Consider the following 19,447-nt stretch of genomic DNA (forward strand, 5'->3'; position numbering starts at 1 on the left):
CTAGCAGTTACATTTCAATTTTCAACTGCTGAAAACAGTCTAGTTTTTCAGAATAAATCTCAACTAGCTATGTAGTATAAAACAAGCATGGCAACATAAAGGCACAGTCACACATACACTTCAGAAGGGCCAGCATTCTGTTGTCTTCAGTTCTGTGGGTGGAACGTCGGGTATTGTCCGCTTGCGGTGTTTGGCCACAACACTTTCAAGTGTCTGAAGCAAACTGAACTTGTAGTTTTCAGTGAGCCAACCGCTCAAGTCAAACAAACTACATACCAGAGAACTGGCACTGCCCACAACCCAATATGGGGAAGTATGTGTCTGACCCCTACTCATGTGTTCACTGTTGACTACAAGGCTTCTGATGTAGATGTGTGAACGTGTCCTGAATCCTCTTCACAACTTGGAAGTTGATTGGAAGGCATGTTGTGAACTGTACAGGTTATGGCTTTCATCTTGACAGCCTGTATTACAGTTTGGCTGAAAGGCAAGTGCTGCTTGTCCTTGTAGAACGACGGTAGGATAGTTCGTCTCCACGTGACATAGATGTCCTCAGTGATGTCAGTAGGTAGCAGAACATCTGCAACAGCTGGTTGATGATGTCACTACACCAGTCACTTCTGTAAACTGGAGAAATCTGGGCCACCAGCAGCGAAGTTCCCAGAGATCTCTGCTCCGCTGAAGTCAAAGCCAGGATTCTGTCAAAGAAGTACAACAAACCAATTCATAACGGTATCACTGATCTGGATAACAACAACAGAGTCAGCACTTGTGAAGCCTGATTTAGACTTGCAGATCTATTTTTGGTGGCGCAACATCGTGGTACAATGGCCCAAAATTAGGTATTAATTATACAATAATTGACTACGGCATCATAACTATCAAATTACATTATAAAAACACTGTTTTACAGACAAGTGTCATTGAGAAAAGTAATGTGCTACCAATTATGCGGTTCACATCTATGCATGTCGTAGCCTCGCTGTATAGGTTCCATCCTGGAGGCTAATCTTTCTGGTGATAAAATGGCCACCAACGTAATCAAAAAAGTCAACCAAAGAACAAGATTCCTCACTGGTCAACAAAAACACCTTGAAGACCTTAACAGGAGCCCTCGTACAAGGTTTATTTGACTATGCATGCACCTCCTGGTACCACAGCACCTCAAACTCAAAAGCCCTTAAAACTATGCTCCAGACTTCCCAAAACAAACTGGTCAGGCTCCTACTTGGCCTCAGCCCCCGAACCCACCTCACCCCTGCCCACTTTGACAGGCTGGAATGGCTTAGGGTCGACGGCAGAGTACAGCATCTTGCAAAACCGCTCTCAAAGGGCACCTACGGACGGCTGCAATTCGAAACTGGCCCTCGTAAAATCTGAATCCCACCCGTCGCCCCGCCCCCCTTTTCCCCTCACTGTATATGTTTCTTTTCCCTTTTTACCTCCTTTATGATGAATTCCTGTTCTGTTCTTTGACTATATAGAAGTGTATTTGTACGTCTCTAAATGTTTTGATAAATTGGACATGGTGGACCCTCTTGTAAACAAGTGTAATGCTTAATTGGGTCGTCCACTCACAGTTAACAGTCTTTGTATTGAGTTTGTGCTTGAAATGTACTGTAATTCTGCAAACTGTTAATACATATTTCAATCAATCTATCATGTTTTCCTATCCTTTAACTTTTATCTGGAAACGTTTGAGAACTGCAACAGATCACTTGTATGTGGCGTGCAAATAGCAGGGCCGATAAGAGAAAAGTAATTGTGATTCTATATCTGTGTTTGTATGTTCTGTGAGACTTTCATACAGACCTCCCTCTGGAAGCGCTCCAGTGTGAGTTTCTTCTGCATCTGGTCCTGGACCATGGGGTCTGCGGCGTACTGGCCCTCTAGCAGGGACCCCCAGCAGTTCCCTGCCTGACGGTTGGCTTTCATCAAGATAATGCGGATTAAACTCTTGTCCTCTGAGGGGAGAACATGGGAGCAGAGTCACTGAGAGCTTATTCTCTTGTGGTTCTCTACGTACATCTCTTGAGGGGGGTTCCCCAGCAACATCAGGAAAGGCCCTATTTTATATTTCCAAAAATAGCAGCTAATAAGCTCACAACTCACAAGCATGTTCTCTTTAATATTTTATAAAGTTGTCACCTAATGGCATGTCCAAAATAAGAAACTACAGCTTGAATGTGGTTAATTTCACTCTTGTTTCACCAGCTAAAGTAAGCCCAAAAAGGGAATATAAGAATTACAATTCCAACCAAGAACCACTGTTCCAACAAATCAAATGTGTAAAAGTTGACGAGTAATTTTGTTAAGGGTGATGGAACCTACCCAGAGTCCATGTCCCCTCGTCAGACACAGTGGTCCCAAAAAACTTCCCCTGAAAGTAGAGAAGAAACATAGGATGTTAACAATAGGATGATAACAGGAGTGTGTGTGTGTGTGTGTGTGTGTGTGTGTGTGTGTGTGTGTGTGTGTGTGTGTGTGTGTGTGAAGAAAAACACCCAACACTTACCTTGATTATCTCTTTTCCCTTGACGTAAACTTCCATCTGTTTTGAGCTCAAACTGCACTTGACCTCCTTTCCGGACGTCCCCTGCGGCACGTTGACTTCAACGAAGATCTCCTCCATGGTTTGGTACCAGGACCCCCAGGGGGTCTGGCATGGGACCACCCCACTCCTCTCCTCGAAATTAACCGACATGCTGCTGCTGCTCCTGTTGTGTAGTCAAAATGAGCATCTTCTTCTTTCACTGGAGGAGCTGTCACTTCCTGGTTGTAAGCTAGGTTGTTGGCATTTAGCGCCACCTGCTGGTTGGAAATGTGTACGACAACAGGTAAAAAGAAAAAAAAGGAAGAAAAATAGGCATGCTTTTAATGAATATAATATAGCCAGAAATCATTTACAGTATTGACCATATGCTGTATAAAGCATAATAAATGCATCTTTATTCTTGAATAGCCTACATAGAAATGCATCAACTATGTTTAAATGTTTGTCTCAATGCAATCAATGTCATTTATTTTTAATGACCATCTCTTGTCACTTAAAATGATCACCCTAAAATTGTGTCATTGAGCTCAGTGCTTGTTTATGTGTTTATTCTGTCATTTTGGCTGCTTTATAATCATATGTGTTTGTCTAAAAACAGAGTGCATTTGCTAATCCTTTAATTGGATTACTCTGCGCTTCCTACCGCTCATGTCCTCATGGTTAAAAATTCCGTTTAAAGACTTCATTAACGCCTGTTGCTCTGTTTTGTTTTTTTTAAGTTTAAGTTTTTAAGTTATCAGTTATGTGTCTCTCTCAGAACTGAAAAGGAAGACTGACCTCTGCTCCCAAGGATGAAGGCTTTCTCAATCCTTCTGATCTCTCTCCTCTGGTTTGTACAAATAACTCCATTTTTACTGTCTGTTTTTGTCTTCTTGCCTTTTATGCTCTTGTATTATGTTTATCACACACTTGTGCTTTTATTATGTTTCTCAACACTTTTTTTTACTCTTTACACAAAATGTTACTGTGTGAAGAGCTTTCTAAATAGTGTATGTTCATGCTTAGATTACAATGACAATACTGATAACTATTTGTTATTTTGCAGTGCTGATCATGTGTGTGGACAAAATGCAGACAACATCACGCGCATTTTGGATCGACTATTGGATGGTTATGACAACAGACTGCGTCCTGGCTCTGGAGGTACAATACTGAATCATTAATGTGGAAGAATTAGGCTACTAACATTTTCACTTAAAAGTAGCAATAACACAACGTAAATATACTCTGTTACAAGTGTTACTTACTAGAGATCTATTTCCTAATCTTATTTTTGGATTGTAATTAGTTATGCATTTCGTTAATCATCAGTTAATGTTTATTATCTATCTGTATGTGTCAAACATGCACCTTTTATTTTAAACGTTCTGTTTATTGGATTTTCTGGGATTTTCTTTTACATACTCAAGTTGTATAGGCATGTACAAGTAAACAAAGTATCTTAAAATAGTCAAGAAAACGTGTGGGTCTACTCTGTACTCTGTAGACCTTTAATCGTAGGATTTAGTTCATAACCTGACATGATAGTTATCTAAATGTAAAAGCCGGAGGGGCCTTATACTGTCTAGGCTGAGGGGCCCACATATTTGAGCGTAAATTTTTACTGTATATAATATACTAAAATGTATATGTTATATACTTGTCGTTTGACCTTGCAGCCTAGGGACCTGGAATATTTATTGGCCCTTTCCATAATCCATCTTTATTGCCTTCGCAGGAGGTATTACAGAGGTGAAGACGGATATCTTCGTCACCAGTTTCGGACCCGTTTCTGACGTTGAAATGGTATGATCTTAATTTATGTTTATGTGGATGCACAGTGAAATCCTCAGAGTTAATTTTTCCATTTGTAACTCAAATTTAACTAAATGGCTTATAGGTCCACATTAAATGAACACTGAAGAGTCTACTGTGTATAGATTTGCAATAGGCAATAAATTACAGAGCCTCATTGCACACTGCATGCTTTCTAATGAGCTTTAATCTGTTTGAACATCAATATGACATTATGCTAAACAATAAAGAGACCCACTGAATGATGGATTGATTGGATTGAGAGGGAATAAATTATATCTTGAGTGATGACAAAAGGTTCAGTGGCCATCTTGCCCCTTGTGCTTCAACAATTTAATAATTGAGGCATTTAGCAGACTCTCTTAATCCTTACAGTAAGCAAGGGAAACACAAGGTGATACATAAAATGCATAGAAACAGTCATCAAGGAACAGGTAAACCAAGAAGCTATCAACAGTCTAAGTATATATGCAGTATAATATTGAAAATCTATAATCTGTACATTTAAACTATACACAAGGATGCCAGGTCTACAAATGACCTGGCATCTGTCTACATAACATACATCTTAAATTTTAGCCTTTGCAGACAGTAAGCCTGCAAGGTCGTCAAGGCTATGGCAAGTGCTACAGCAAGTGGTATGGGTTAATGTGGACTCTGAAGAGGTGTCTTCAGACTATGGTGGAAGATTGGGTCTGCAGTTCTAAATGGGGAGTTCATTCCACAGTTTGGGAGCCAGAAGGGAAAAGAGTCTGGGACATGTGGAGTGCTGTCCCAGATGTTTTAGGGAAGGTTCTGAGGTTGTAGGGTTGAAGTTGTGGGGGTGCCATGCTTTTGGTTGCTTTGTAGGCCAACATCAGTGTTTGTACTCTGTGCGTGCAATAACTGGGATAATTTTGGCAGTTTGAAGGTCAAGGTCTGGATAAGGAGCTGGACTGGATCCTTCGAATGTTAAACCAGACAAGACCACTTAACCCACAGCATCCGTTGTGGCCTGGGGAAAGCTTTCGCAGAAAATAGCAGATGCGAGTTCCCCGTTTGACTGCCATTCACTTCACCTTATTGATGGCATGGCTCTGAAAGAGTCTTTGCTGATTAAGTCATGCCCAAATTTGGGAAGTCGATCCCTGTTGACTGAAAGTGAAAAAAGAGTCGAACATTATCCTAGATAAATGGTCATATTATCTCAGGAACAACTATCAATGTCACCAAGATGTTGTATCTGATCATTGATAATTCTGTTTCTTGTGTGACTAATTAAAACAATGAATGAAATGGTGTTACATGTTGGGTAGGTTCAGGTTGCACCCCACCTGGAGTGTTGCACTGATGCCCCCCCCCCCCACTGTTGTCTTCTCACATCAGGACTACACCATGGACATGTTCTTCCGTCAGATGTGGGTGGACGAGAGGCTGAAATTTGAGGGCCCCCCGATCCTTCGGTTGAACAACAGGATGGTGGAGAACATCTGGACGCCCGACACGTTCTTCCGTAACTCCAAGAAATCCATGGCCCATAACATGACCACGCCCAACAAGATGTTCCGCATCATGCAGAACGGCACTGTTCTCTACACCATGAGGTACAGTACAGTACAGTACACTTCATGCTGCTGCTGTTGTTCTTTAGATGGAAGCTATAGCCTATTTCTTTATTTAAAGTTACAATCAATAGCTACAATGGGCCTTATTTTAATACATGCATGTTCTAACCAATATGTGTGGTAGGCCTATGGGCAGTGGTGGCCGAACGGTTTGCGGAGCGGTCTTTTTCCTAGAAGGTCGCCAGTTCGAATACCCGGACAGGCACGTTAAAATTACCACCGCTGAAGTGCCCTTGAGCAAGGCATTGAACCCCTACCATGAAATGTTCTATGAGCAGGGCGTGGCTGTAAACAAGCATCTCGAGCTTAGTCCACTTCCCTGGGTAAACAAAGAACTTTGCTTTTGCTTTGCTTTGGTCTTCCACTGAGAAATATAGAACCTACATGTTGGGTAGGATACATAGTGTAATGGTTGACACTCTGTCAGTGTCAATAATGTTATTTGAAGCAGACGGTACACCGAATTGTACGCAATCTATATTGTAGTTCGAGGACAATGTTGCAATACTACAACTCTCTCTACAACTCTAATGCACATTTCTGAATAACTATGTTATAATTGTATTAAATGAGTCATATCTTAGTGCGATTGTTTGATTGTTTCAGACTGACAGTCACTCTGGATTGCCCGATGAGCCTATATGACTTTCCCATGGACGGCCACGCCTGTCCCCTGCGATTTGGAAGCTGTGAGTGAGACTCCGTTTTAGACACACATGGTTTTATGCTAAAACAAACAAACAAACAAAAATACTATTATTATTTATCAAGGAGGTGTTCAGCCACAGAATTTCCTCAGATAAAGGCATTCACAAAGAACAATGTTTCTGTGATTCTAGACGCATACACCAACCGTGAGATCATCTTCACCTGGAAGAAGGGGCTGAAAGATTCTGTAGACTGTCCCCCCGAGTCTATGAGTCTGCTCCAGTATGACCTGGTGAAACTTATCTTAGGCAGTCAAGTTTTTAATTCAACCACAGGTAAGGCTTAAAGCAAATCACTCGATTTGAAACAAGTGTCTTACTGTTTGGTTCAGAGCACCTTGAAATGATCAGTGTTATGTTGCTTCTCAGTTGAAAATCTGAGAGAGAGAGAGAGAGAGAGAGAGAGAGGGGTGTTTCCCTGCTGTGGACCTCACACGTCCCAGGGGACTCCCAAAGGTTTTGCAGAGACAAGAGAGAAACAAGAGTATTCTGTCTGTATTTACTATGTATGTGTCTGTGTGTGTGCGTGCGTGCGTGCGTGCGTGTGTGTGCACTGTTAACGTGTGGTGACATTGCACATAGTCTTTCTTTCTCCCCGCCCCCACATTCCATCCTTCATTTCCCATTTGCTTTCCTCTTCCTCACTTCTCTTCACTCTATCCTGTTTTCCCAATTCCCCCCACACCCCCCGTCCCCGTCCCATCCCCAAATACCACCTACCCCTCGACACTCCCCCACCCACATGTCTCTGTGACGTGCATCTCGTGGCGGTCTTATTGGCTCATATCCATATAGATACAGTATGCCTCCAGCACTGCCCCTGGTTGAAGGTCATACAAGGTCATTTCTGGAAGAAGACATACTGTTAGGGGCAGTGTCCACCAAAATGTTTCTTGAGTGCAGTACATGTTTTTAATAGTTTATAATGATGTATGGCGTGGCACTGGGCATGGATTTACCTTGCACTCGCGTGTGCACGCACAATGCTTTTCTCTGCCTGCCGAGAGCTAAAATATTTTCATGGCCCTTAAAAGTCCTGTATTCATAATTGTATTTGAGTGAAAGTACAAAAGTTTCATCAAAATATACTTACAACATATACCGGTTGAGATAGAGGTGTGGCGTAAAGCACTACTACAACTTGTTCCAGTGGCAGCATTAACACAGAGGATCATGTTGACCCATCTGAAAATGTAACGATCAGGTCTGATGATGTGATTGGTGCCATTAGGATGCTAGATAACAACAAAGCATGTGGCATTGATGACATCACAGCTGAACACCTCAAGTATGCAAGCCATAAGCTCTGCCCTCTATAGAGTCCCACCCCCTTTCATGACGACGCCAGGCCCAGGAAATGATTCCCAATGCATTTTTCCCATAGACATTTCAAAAGGTATTTATTTAAAGACGGTTACGCCGCGGACAAAGCCAACTCGAGTCGTGACAACTCATGACAACAAACACAATATTTTGGACCAAACAAATAAGAAAAACAACAACAAAAGTGTTGTAACCTGCGGTTTTTTTCGTATTAATTATTTGTTCGGCCCAAAGAATTGTGATTGTTGTCATGATTTGTCACGACAAGAGTTGGCTTTGTCCGCGGCGTAAACGTCTTTAAATAAATACTTTCTGATAAGTCTATGAGGAAAATGAACGGGGATTTATTTTCCGGGTCTCTCGAGGGGGCGGGACTGCGACGCTCTATTAGCCATATGTTTTAACAGGTCTGTTGGTTCATGGTGTCCTTTTAGAGTCTCTGCACAATTAGTACCTGTCCTTAAAAACAAGGCAGGTACACTGAAAAGCATTATAGACCTCTGGACAGTATCCTCTCCAAAGTATTGGATAGAATCATCGTTTGTATCCAATTAAAAAAAGATAGTTAAGTGTGCAGATGACCTGGTCGTTCTCAGTCCATACAATAAAGCGTTTCACCAGCTATTTGAAAGTGTGCTCAAATTATGGGAACGATTAGGACTTAATTTACAATGCAAAAAAAGAGTAGTGTCATGATTGGTCGCCCCGCAGCTTTTACTTATGTGACAGCTCGTCTTTCTTCATGCCAGGAAATCAAGTACCATGGCCACATTTTCACTGATGATTTCAATGATGATAGAGAGATCCCTCGATAGGTTAGAGAGTCTAACTTATCGAGGGGTAGGTTAGACTCTAACCGTTAGACAGTGCCGCAAACTTGTTGCCCAGGTTAACCCATTCTGGGTGGGAACCCCTTTTGGTGTTAGCATTATGCTATGCTTTAGCTATTGAAAAATAGCAGATCTACAAGCTCATAGCGCGTCACTGAGTGTCGCGCTACGAGCTTGTAGGTCTGCTATTTTTGAAGAATCGAAGAACGACTGACATAGAAACATAGCTTTTTCAGAAAACTATCAGGATGTAGGAGACATTTTTAGAATCTGATCTCAGGTCAAAATGGGTTGATATGCTGCTTCGCTGGTTCAGTATGTGTTCAGGTCCCATCAAGGCATTTTGCACTCCCATGTATATACAGCTTATGTGTGGTGTACGTACCAAAAATTTTTTTTCCCAAGTGCAGTGAGGCTCGTAAACAAACTGCGCTCCCCCCCCCCCCCTTTTGTATGCAAGTACATAGGAAAATGACAAATAAAGTGATTCTGATTCTGATTAAAATGGCCATTGAAGTGGCCTATGATGCCCTGAGGATTCTAAAAAACAGACAAACTACAAGCTCACAAGTCACAACATAGCGCATTGTGATGCGTTGTGAGCACGTAGAGCGGCTATAGTTGAAGTATATATTAGGTCTTAATTTGTGATAGGTTTTGTAATAATAATCTAAATCCACGTAACTATTTACTTAGTTTTCAATTTGAGTGTAAAGTCCAATATTTGTCTCTGAGATGTAGCGGAGTACAAGTATCATGTATTAAAGAATGGACATACTCAAGTACCATATAAGTATCTCAGAATTGTACTTATACTGTATACCTGAGTAAATGTACTTTCTACTTACTTTCTGCCACTGCTTCCAGGTCAGTACTCGGAGATGGTCGTCTACTTTCACCTGCAGAGGAAGCTGGGCTACTACATGATCCAGACCTACGTCCCTCTCATCATGGTGGTGGTTCTGTCACAAGTGTCCTTCTGGATCAACAAGGAGTCGGTCCCTGCACGCACCGTAGCTGGTATAGTACAGTATAACTTATTATATATAGTACCTTATTCTTTCTTCCAAATACAACAGCATAGTGACATGACAACGGGGACGGTGACCAATGTTTTTGTCTGTGTGATTGCGCGTGTGTCCGCGTGGACGTGTGTGCGACTGTGCGTGTGTCCAGGCATCACCACCGTGCTGACCATGACCACTCTGAGCATCAGCGCCCGCCAGTCGCTGCCCAAGGTGCCGTATGCCACCGCCATGGACTGGTTCATCTCCGTGTGCTTTGCCTTCGTGGCCTCGGCCCTGGTGGAGTTTGCAGCGGTGAACTACTTTGCCACGCTGGAGCTTAATCGCTTCAAAAAGCGTAAGGCCAGAGAGCGGGCATTGGAGGCTCCTGTCCCTGCTGCCAGCGATGATGATGATGATGAAGAAGACAACGCCCCGGTGAGTCACAAAACTTCACATGAACATTATCCACTTAAACCAGCCATTAAACCTGTGAGGCCGGGCTTTGCCAATTAATTGGCAAAGCACTAACATTTTATTGATAATATAAATGTTTTTTCTTTAAAGGGATTGTGACATCAATTTCACACACAAAAAATAAAACTTTGAACAATCAGTGTATTCGTTGCTTTCTGGAGTTTTGTGAATAATTATGCAAAAACGGCTCATGGTTGGACGGCGGTGACATATGTATAAAGGCTCATACATAGTCTGGTTTTACGGTGGTGGGGTGACCACCGAACTACAACATGACGTCACGAGCCGCGGTGAAGAGCAAACCACCGCCACCGCTCCAGCCCTTCTCTCTGTTTTTACTCACCACCGCTCAACGTTATTTCAGCTCCGGTGGTCAGCTCACCACCGGAGCGGTGGTCACCTTACCACCGAAAATCCAGACTATGAATAGGCCTTAACACCGCTAAATCTCCGCCCCCTCTCCTCTTTTCCCTGCCCACCTCCTTTCCCCGCTCCTCTCCCCCTCCCCTCTCCTCTCCCTCCCACAGTAGTAAAATAAACTTTTCATCTGTGAATGAATGTGGTAACAATGGCTGCTCAACCAGCTCTGTTGTTGGCTGTGTCGATCAAAACATATCTTTACATCATCTCCCATTAGAAGAAGTCACGCGCTCCGAGTGGATTCATTTTATTTTTGATGCTAATGTTCCATCCGAGATCACAAAGAAACTTCTGTTGGTGTGCACATTCCAACTGTATTTATACCGCAATGCTGATTGATTGATTGATTGATTGATTGATTGATTTATTAACAGTTTGCAGAATTACAGTACATTTCAAGTACAACTCAATACAACAACTGTTAACTGTGAGCGAACGACACCATAAAGCATTACACTTGTGTACAACTAGAATTTCGCGGCCGCTTTGCGGCCGCTCATCCCAGAGTTACTTTGCCGCGCACTATGGGAAGAAGGAAATTGCGGGAGTTGACTCCACATGTAGTAACGGATGGGTTATTAGTTATTATTATGTGTCCTTATTAGTGTAGTGTAGTGTAGTGTAGTCAACACGTTATGGCTCATACACACTGCCCGGTATTTGCTCCGATTATGCTGTCGGGGAGCATTTTTGGCGCTGGCCGACAAAACCCCTGATCTGACGTTACTGGTAGATCGTGATCTACCTTTTGGGCTCCGCTTAACTCAACCTTTTTTGTCCCAGGGCACACTTTTCATAGCCTAAAAATCTCGGGGCACACCTAGATATACGGTTTGTGTACACTGTATATATACCGGTGTGTATATATAGTAAATATATATAGTAAATATATATATAATATATTATATATAATATATATATATAATATATATACATATAGAATATTAGTGGTCCATGACATGAAAATGTTTGAGAACCACTGCTGTAAAACAACATTGGACAATGATGTTTGACAGTCAGCAATATTGTTGCTTATTCTAGATTTATTTTCTGACTTGATCTGGCCTGTTAACATTTTCATAGACCTGGTTGCTTGTTTCCCTCTCAGTCAATGTGGGCGGCAACCCTGGTCAATGCCGTGTTGACTGTTCTGTATGATGATTTAGCTTAGCACACAACAGCTAGGAGGATGCAGCAGGCTGATGCCGTCATGTTTAACAGTATTTTGCGCAATTTATGACGTCCCCGAATTTATGGATATGGACTTATGGCTCCATCACTGCCTCTTTCTTTAGTAGAAGTAGAAATTTAACGTGTTGCTGACTGTTTACCTCCCTCTCACACGCGCGCGCACACACACACACACACACACACACACACACACACACACACACAGCTGACATCCTCTCCCACCGATGTCAGCTGTTCATTTATCTCCTTATTCATACACGCTTTGAGCTGAGAGAAGCTATAAAGCGCCTTTTAAATATGACAATGCTGTATATATATAAGCTGCACAGTTCAGGCAAGTGTCTGTGGCATATTTAACTTTAACAAAATAGGTTTGACAGCTTAAATCTGCGCGGCAGTGTTGTGTGTGTGTGGGACACAGGGTAGTGTTGTGTGTGTGTGTGTGTGTGTGTGTGTGTGTGTGTGTGTGTGTGTGTGTGTGTGTGCGACTGTGCGTGCAATCAGAAGTACTGGCAGTAGCGAAATAACAAACGCTATCTGTCTAATCGTAGTAGTTAGGCACAAATTAAGTACTTTCTAAGAACAATGTTGATGTAACTAAGACATTCGCTGAGCGACCTATATTTTAAATATAGAGATTTAGAAGGAATAAGCAAAATGGTGAGGCACTATTCCCCCTAGTTTCTCTGCGGAGAGGGAGATCCATAGGGGAGATCACATGGGGGGCACATCTTTTCATTGGCTATGGGCACATCTTTTCATTGGCTAGTGCCACATCTTTTGCGCCACGTGACAACTTTTCATTGGCTAGTGCCACATCTTTTGCGCCACGTGACAACTTCTCACTTGTTAATATAGATAGGGCCCACCATTTTCAATTCATCAAAACAATTAGAGACGTACGAAAATAATACAAAAACAGGAAATCATCATAGAGGAGGTAAAAAGGGAAAAGAAACATATACAGTGAGGGGAAAAAGGGGTGGGTGGGGGATTCAGATTTTACGGGGGCCAGTTTCGAATTGCAGCCGTCCGTAGGTGCCCTTTGAGAGCGGTTTTGAAAGAGTCAAGGGATTCGCATATCCTAATGACTGTTGGTAGGGCGTTCCACATTTTGGTGGCATAGGAGTGAAATGAATTTAGTCCCTTGTTTGTGCCGAATCTGGGTTGCACATGGTGTGTTGAACTCTTGAACTCCCTCTGGTGTTGTGGGTGTGGACTTCGTTGACATTAAGGAAGTATTTAGAGACAGGTACATGGGTATCTTGGTGGTGTATCGAATCTTGTGGACCATGCAGACCCATTGCAAGATGCTGTACTCTGTCGTCGACCCTAAGCCATTCCAGCCTGTCAAAGTGGGCAGGGGTGAGGTGGGTTTGGGGAGTGAGGCCTGACCAGTTTGTTTTGGGAAGTCTGGAGCCTAGTTTTAAAGGCCTTAGAGGTGCTGTGGTACCAGGAGGTACTAGGCATGCATAGTGGAAGAAACCTTGTACGAGGACTCCTGTTAGGGTCTTCAAGGTGTTTTTGTTGACCAGTGAGATCCTGTATAGGAATCTTGTTCTTTGGTTGACTTTTTTGATTACGTTGGTGGCCATTTTATCACCGGAAAGATTTGCCTCCAGTCCAGGATGGAACATAGGTATGTAATTTCATCTTTTCGTGTGATAATATTGTCCCCCACTCTAATCAAGAAGTCATCAGCCTGGCTGAGATTACTATTTGAACCAAAGAGAATGGATTCAGTTTTTCCCAGGTGTAGAGATAGTTTGTTATCAGCGAGCCAGGTGCAAATTCTACCGAGCTCAGAGCTGAGGGCCTTTTCAACCTGCAGCTTGTTCCTGTCTGAGACCACCAGTGCTGAGTCATCTGCGAACAGGAACAAGTTGCAGTCACAAGCTGATGTCATGTCGTTAACATATATTAGGAACAGTAAAGGCCCTAGTATGCTTCCTTGTGTTTGTTGTGCATTAGGCTACTATATTTGAACTTTGATGTTGTCTTGGTTGTCTCATACCGTGGACTAACAATGCATGTGTGATAGAATCCACGTTCAGTCTGGTTAATGACAGGCTAGTCATTGCGATAATATGCTGGTTTGTGGTGGACGAAATGAGTGGACAATATCAACAGAAACAGATCAACATACTGTATGGAATGTCAGAATAGGAAGGACGGGTGGAGAAGGATCAACATATGGAATGTCAGAACAGGTCAGCTCCATATATGGAGATCTAAGGGTTTGAGGTCAGTTGTGTTGCTGGCCAGTTCCATACCTGTATATGCGTAATTTCAGATATAGGTGATGATCCAGTTTTTTATGGTTATCCAGGGTTAGATGAGGTCAGTGTGGTGATCTTCATATATGGAGATGGCCATATATGGTGGCGTGACATGTCATGAGGCGTGATGTCACGAGGCGTGACCATATATGGAGGTGTGTGTCACGAGGCGTGACCATTTATGGAGGTGTGATGTTACGGGGCGTGACCATATATGGAGGCGTGATGTTACGGGGCGTGACCATATATGGAGGCGTGGGGTGACTAACGGGCGGACGGGAGATTTTTCAGGATAAAAATAAAAATAAAAAAGTTACATGTATGTTCACATCTCACTAAGAAACAAATCATTTCATGGATGGTTTTTATTAAGTCAAGAAAAAAACATTTCCTGCATTTTCAAGGAGTTATCCTGGCACTTCAAGCACACCACACATTAATTAAATATTAATGTGTACAGTTATCTTTGTGGAGGTACAGTAGCTCTATGCTTTATGTTAATACAATAAGTCACCATGGCAGCCCCTTGGGAGCTATCTCACGTGTAGGTCTCATGGTTCCACGCATTAAAAATAACCTCAGTGTGAGAGCCGAGTGTCATCAACGTATGCCTCATGACTAAGAGTGTACGAATGTAACCACATTTTTACACTCTCTGAGTTACAAATGGATAAATGAACTCTGAGGATATTACTTTGCATGGGAATTATACACACTACTGCTGGGTTCTGAGAGGTGTTCACATGTTCCTGCACACTTGAATACTCCAAAATGCAGCTGCATCCATAGGTCAAGACCCCGGCAGGGATGGACTGTACAAAGATGTTAATTTAACTCTGAACACGAAAATCAATTTATACACTGACTCAGAGTTACGGCCTGCATTTCTGTAGCGCCTTTATCCAAAGGGCTTTATGCTATGTGTTACATTCACACATTCACACATTGACGGTGCAAGAAACCGTGCAATTATACCCACCTGTCCTCGTCAAGGACACTTCGACATGAAGCCAAGAGAAACTGGGGATGGAGCCTGGAACCTTCCGAATCCCAGACGGCAGCTGGCTGGCTGTTAAATGAACACTCCAGATTTGCGTGTGTATGTGTGTGTGTGTGTGTGTGTGTGTGTGTGTGTGTGTGTGTGTGTGTGTGTGTGTGTGTGCGTGTGCGCGTGCGCGTGCGTGCGTGCGTGTGTGTGATGCACAGAGATGCATGTGTATTGCCATGAATATGCAATTGGATTGCAAAGCTCATCAATAGGGATTCATATTGATTAGTACCCATTCCCCCTCCCATCTGCCCCAAATCCCATCCCACCAGAGACCCCACACACTCAAATTAAAATGTCTGGGTATACAAGAAGCTTTAACTATTAGACTGCTTTAATTTGTGATGTCATGGAATAAACGTATGGTTAGGTTCATTCATTACATTTATTGACAATTATTGATGTAACTCTGTATTTTACAGAGACTATTGTGTTTGACGAGATTGAAACTAGTTTTGTTATCTAATCATGTGACCTATTATTTTTTCTTTTTTACCATTATTGAACCAAAATGGGGAATCAATAAGAACCGGAATCGATAAGCATAATTGGAATCAGAATAGATACAATCCTAACTTGCCTTCACTCTCACCTTTCTGTTTGATTGATTGATTGATTGAATAGTTTATTAACAAGTTTGCTAACAGTACAGCAGTGCAGTCAAACTATGCTAAAAGGATAACACAAAAATTCCCGGGAACTTGTTTCCATTGTGGTCCAAAAGCACTCAATTCATCAGTACTACATATGATACATATACTGTATAATACAATACAATGCATAATGCTACCAAAAAACTCAGTAGCATCAAAAGGTATATTTACAGTATATAGAAAGGAGGGGCGGGGGGGGGGGGCAGAGGATGCTACTGCAGCGGTGTTCAAAACAAAGCACAATTGTATTTTAAAGGTCAACCATTTGCTCCAAAGGCTCTCCTTCTTCACGGTCTCTCTGTCCCTATATGACCACAGACAGACAGCAGCCCACCGGAAGGCCTGAAGAAGAGGAAGAACCACAAGAAAATGCCGCGCATAGACACAGATGAGGGTCCACCGGTGCCCATCTTCCTTCAACAGGGTTCGGCCATCCCCCCCAACCCCATGCTGGCTGGAACCAGCGCCATCGACTCGTACTCCCGTATCCTCTTCCCGCTGGTGTTTGCACTCTTCAACCTGTTCTATTGGTGCTTTTACCTGGGCAAGGATACCATGGAGCAAAGGTGTGTGTGTGTGTGTGTGTGTGTGTGTGTGTGTGTGTGTGTGTGTGTGTGTGTGTGTGTGTGTGTGTGTGTGCGTGCGTGCGTGCGTGCGTGCGTGCGTGCGTGCGTGCGTGCGTGTGTGCATATCTCTTGTCACACCTGGGCTGAGTCAAATTAATTAGACTCACCTGGGTGTGTCAACCCACCTGTTATGCATCGATAAACAGAGGACATATCAGCCATCGCCACAATACACAGGATTGGATGGGAGAATGTCAATGTTTATACTAGATATATGTATATTATATTTATTTTCATGAACATGACCTTCTCTCTATATTATAACATACGATTTGGTGGTATAAAAATACACAGTACACAAGAACCTCTTGAAACTACAGCTGCAACAAAAGAAGGTGTTCTTTGTTAGAGAGTCTGGATGTAATAGTAGCCTTTAAGAGAAATCAAAGCACTCTGCTTTAAGTGAAAATATGTAAAACGCCTTTTTTCATTGGCCAGCTCTATACATAGAACATGTGTAAAATATTAAATATGCATTGTTTTGATGTCCAGTTCAGGGAGTTTCAGCCAACAGCATGGTGAAGCATTTTTAAACTAGAAAAAGTGCCCTTCTGGGCACAGGTCTCCACCAGGATAGGAATGTAGGACATTGCAGCTTGCCTTCATCTGGTGGTTGGATAAAAGGGCAACAAAAGTAAACTAGGGAGTTGGCATACAAAGTTATCCACAGATCCGTGCAGTTAGAGGTAAAAACACTTTTCGGCCAGTTATAGCGCCACCTTGAGGCTGAGTTGAAATTGTTAATGTGGCATTTCTTCCTCGGCCTAGTGGGAATGTGCGTGCACAATTTCACGGAAATCACGCGATGTGTTCATGATTTGCAGCATTTTGTTTGAAACTGAGCACTCCTGTGAACTTTGGAAGCCAATCTTAACCAATCAGGATGGAGTCTGAGAAATCTGAAAGACTGGTTTCGTTGAATGGCTCTAGAGAGACTGTGTACCAATTTGCGCGATGTTTGGACAAAATCTGTAGGTGTACTGTGCAAAAGCTTGTTTTGCACAAAGCGGCCTCCTGGTGGCGCTATAACAGGCCGTTCTGGAAAGTTTGGGGCAGAGGTTCATTGTTGGCATCCAGGGAGTGTGTGTGCACCGGGTTAACGGTGGCCGAGATTAGCTGCTCACGGACACACACACGGACACACGGACGGACACACGGACGGACGGACGGAGTGCAAAACATACTCTCCCCCCATGCCTTCGGCCTGGTGGAGACAATGAAGCATAGCATTGATGGTAACATTCCAAGCTAGCAGTTACAGTATATCTGGCAACACAGCATTTTGAAAGAGCTTATTCAGGATGCTAAAAGGAAAACCTTACATGATTGTGGAAAAGGACTATAGACTATAGATGGATCTGTATTTTCTGCTTTTCACAAAGAGACACAAAACCGAACATATTCCTCTCTCTGTTCTAATTATGATAGCTCAGTGGAACAATAACTACCCACAGTTTTTTGTCAAAGTCTTTTATCTATGCAGTAAAGACATGAATAATTTCTGATGCTGAAACAGCCCCAGGAGTTGTAGACAAAAAAAAAGAATAATGTTAGGTGGCAATGCTGCTGCATTGAAGCAATCACTGTGGCTTTTATCATCACAGATTTTCAATACGGACGGCCTGGCTGCTCAATTAAATTGTGACGAAATAATGTGAGTCAAGCACTACTCTCTTTCATATAAGGTTTACCTGAGGGCTGGCAAAAATCCCAGATATGTTAATAATAATGTTGTTTCTCTTTCACAGCACAAAACCACACCGCTGGTTACATTGTATATTAACCACATGAAACGCAATCGTTCACATCCCGTCTTATAACTGAGCCACTTATAGAACACAAAGCTCTGTGTCTGAGAAAGAGAGAGAGAGAACTAGAGAGAGAGAGAGGGTGAGAAAGAGAAAGAGAGAGAGAGAGAGAGAGAGAACTAGAGAGAGAGAGGGTGAGAAAAAGAGAGAGAGAGAGATCTGTTACGTAACAGCGGGGAGTGCAAATCTGCTCATCATGGCTCTCATGTTCCTGTCAGAGCATTTTTATGGTTGTTTTGTTTATCACGTTCTACAGAGGAATGGGGGCGACGGCCTGGGCAGGAATCTCTGCTCTCTTTACCTATTTCTGCCTCATTTATGGCTGTACTCTTGAGGAATATAACCATAACAGGACACAGGAAAAACAGTGTCAGCGGTTAACCACTTAAACCATATAGTTGAATAGGTCAAACCATCCATCCATCCTCACCAAATATTTTCGGTCGAAAATCGCAGATTTACAAGCTCACAATGATGAGCTTGTAGATTGGCTATTTTTGCAGAATGTTTGCCCTAGAATTGGGATGCTAGGGTTCAAGTGGTTAAGAAACAACAAACGGAAAAACAAAGGTCTCAATCTTCATTTTTGTTTGTGTTGTGTAACTTGTGTTGTGTGTGCTGTCCTTTACAGATGGAGGGACCTATCCCCTAAATAGCAGGTGGATGTGCATGCTGGTCATGTTGCTATCATCGTCATCATCATCATCATCATCATCATCATCATCATCCCAGAGAGCTTCACTATCCATTCATCTTCGCCCCGTGAACAAGCACTCAGCATTCGCTCTGCTTCCATCCGACAGAGGAAATGAATCAGAAACTCATTCGTTCGCGCGTCACATCTCTGTTCATTTCACAGCCTGTGACCACTGTCCACTTCTGTTGGGATCAGTCACTGAGGAGCTGGCCGCCACTCCTAGATGCCCCTGACTCACATCATCACACACATGGATCTTTATTTTTATTTTGTATTCTTTGGTTCTGTGTCACATCTCACCTGTATACCCCTCCTGTGTTTCATTCTCACTGCTGTTGCTGCTGTGACACCTGCATTTAATTCTGGGGGAGAATCAATAACGGTTTATCCTATAACTTATGCAGGCCTACGTGTGGGAACACATAAGACACA

The 19,447-nt window shown here is 42.7% G+C and overlaps 2 protein-coding genes across 2 annotated transcripts; one reads left to right on the forward strand and one right to left on the reverse strand.

Moving 5' to 3' along the window:
• Positions 1 to 33: 33 nt before the first annotated feature.
• On the reverse strand, positions 34 to 2,720 carry nudcd2 (NudC domain containing 2). The gene is made up of 4 exons (XM_083785447.1): positions 2,516 to 2,720; positions 2,332 to 2,380; positions 1,813 to 1,964; positions 34 to 698 (listed from the first exon to the last, which is right to left on the reverse strand). Exons 1-4 carry the CDS (start codon positions 2,702 to 2,704, stop codon positions 615 to 617), a joined length of 474 nt encoding a protein of 157 aa, XP_083641573.1. The 5' UTR covers positions 2,705 to 2,720; the 3' UTR covers positions 34 to 614.
• Positions 2,703 to 18,974, forward strand: gabra6a (gamma-aminobutyric acid type A receptor subunit alpha6a; the record flags this gene model as incomplete). Its single annotated transcript, XM_083785776.1, has 10 exons — positions 2,703 to 2,719; positions 3,600 to 3,697; positions 4,272 to 4,339; positions 5,714 to 5,931; positions 6,559 to 6,641; positions 6,792 to 6,935; positions 9,680 to 9,832; positions 9,989 to 10,254; positions 16,203 to 16,450; positions 18,950 to 18,974. The coding sequence occupies 10 exons, from the start codon at positions 2,703 to 2,705 to the stop codon at positions 18,972 to 18,974; spliced, it is 1,320 nt and encodes a 439-aa protein (XP_083641902.1).
• Between the last annotated feature and the right edge of the window lie 473 nt (positions 18,975 to 19,447).

Source organism: Protomyctophum parallelum, assembly GCF_964188405.1.
Source record: "Protomyctophum parallelum genome assembly, chromosome: 16".
NCBI lineage: Eukaryota > Metazoa > Chordata > Actinopteri > Myctophiformes > Myctophidae > Protomyctophum > Protomyctophum parallelum.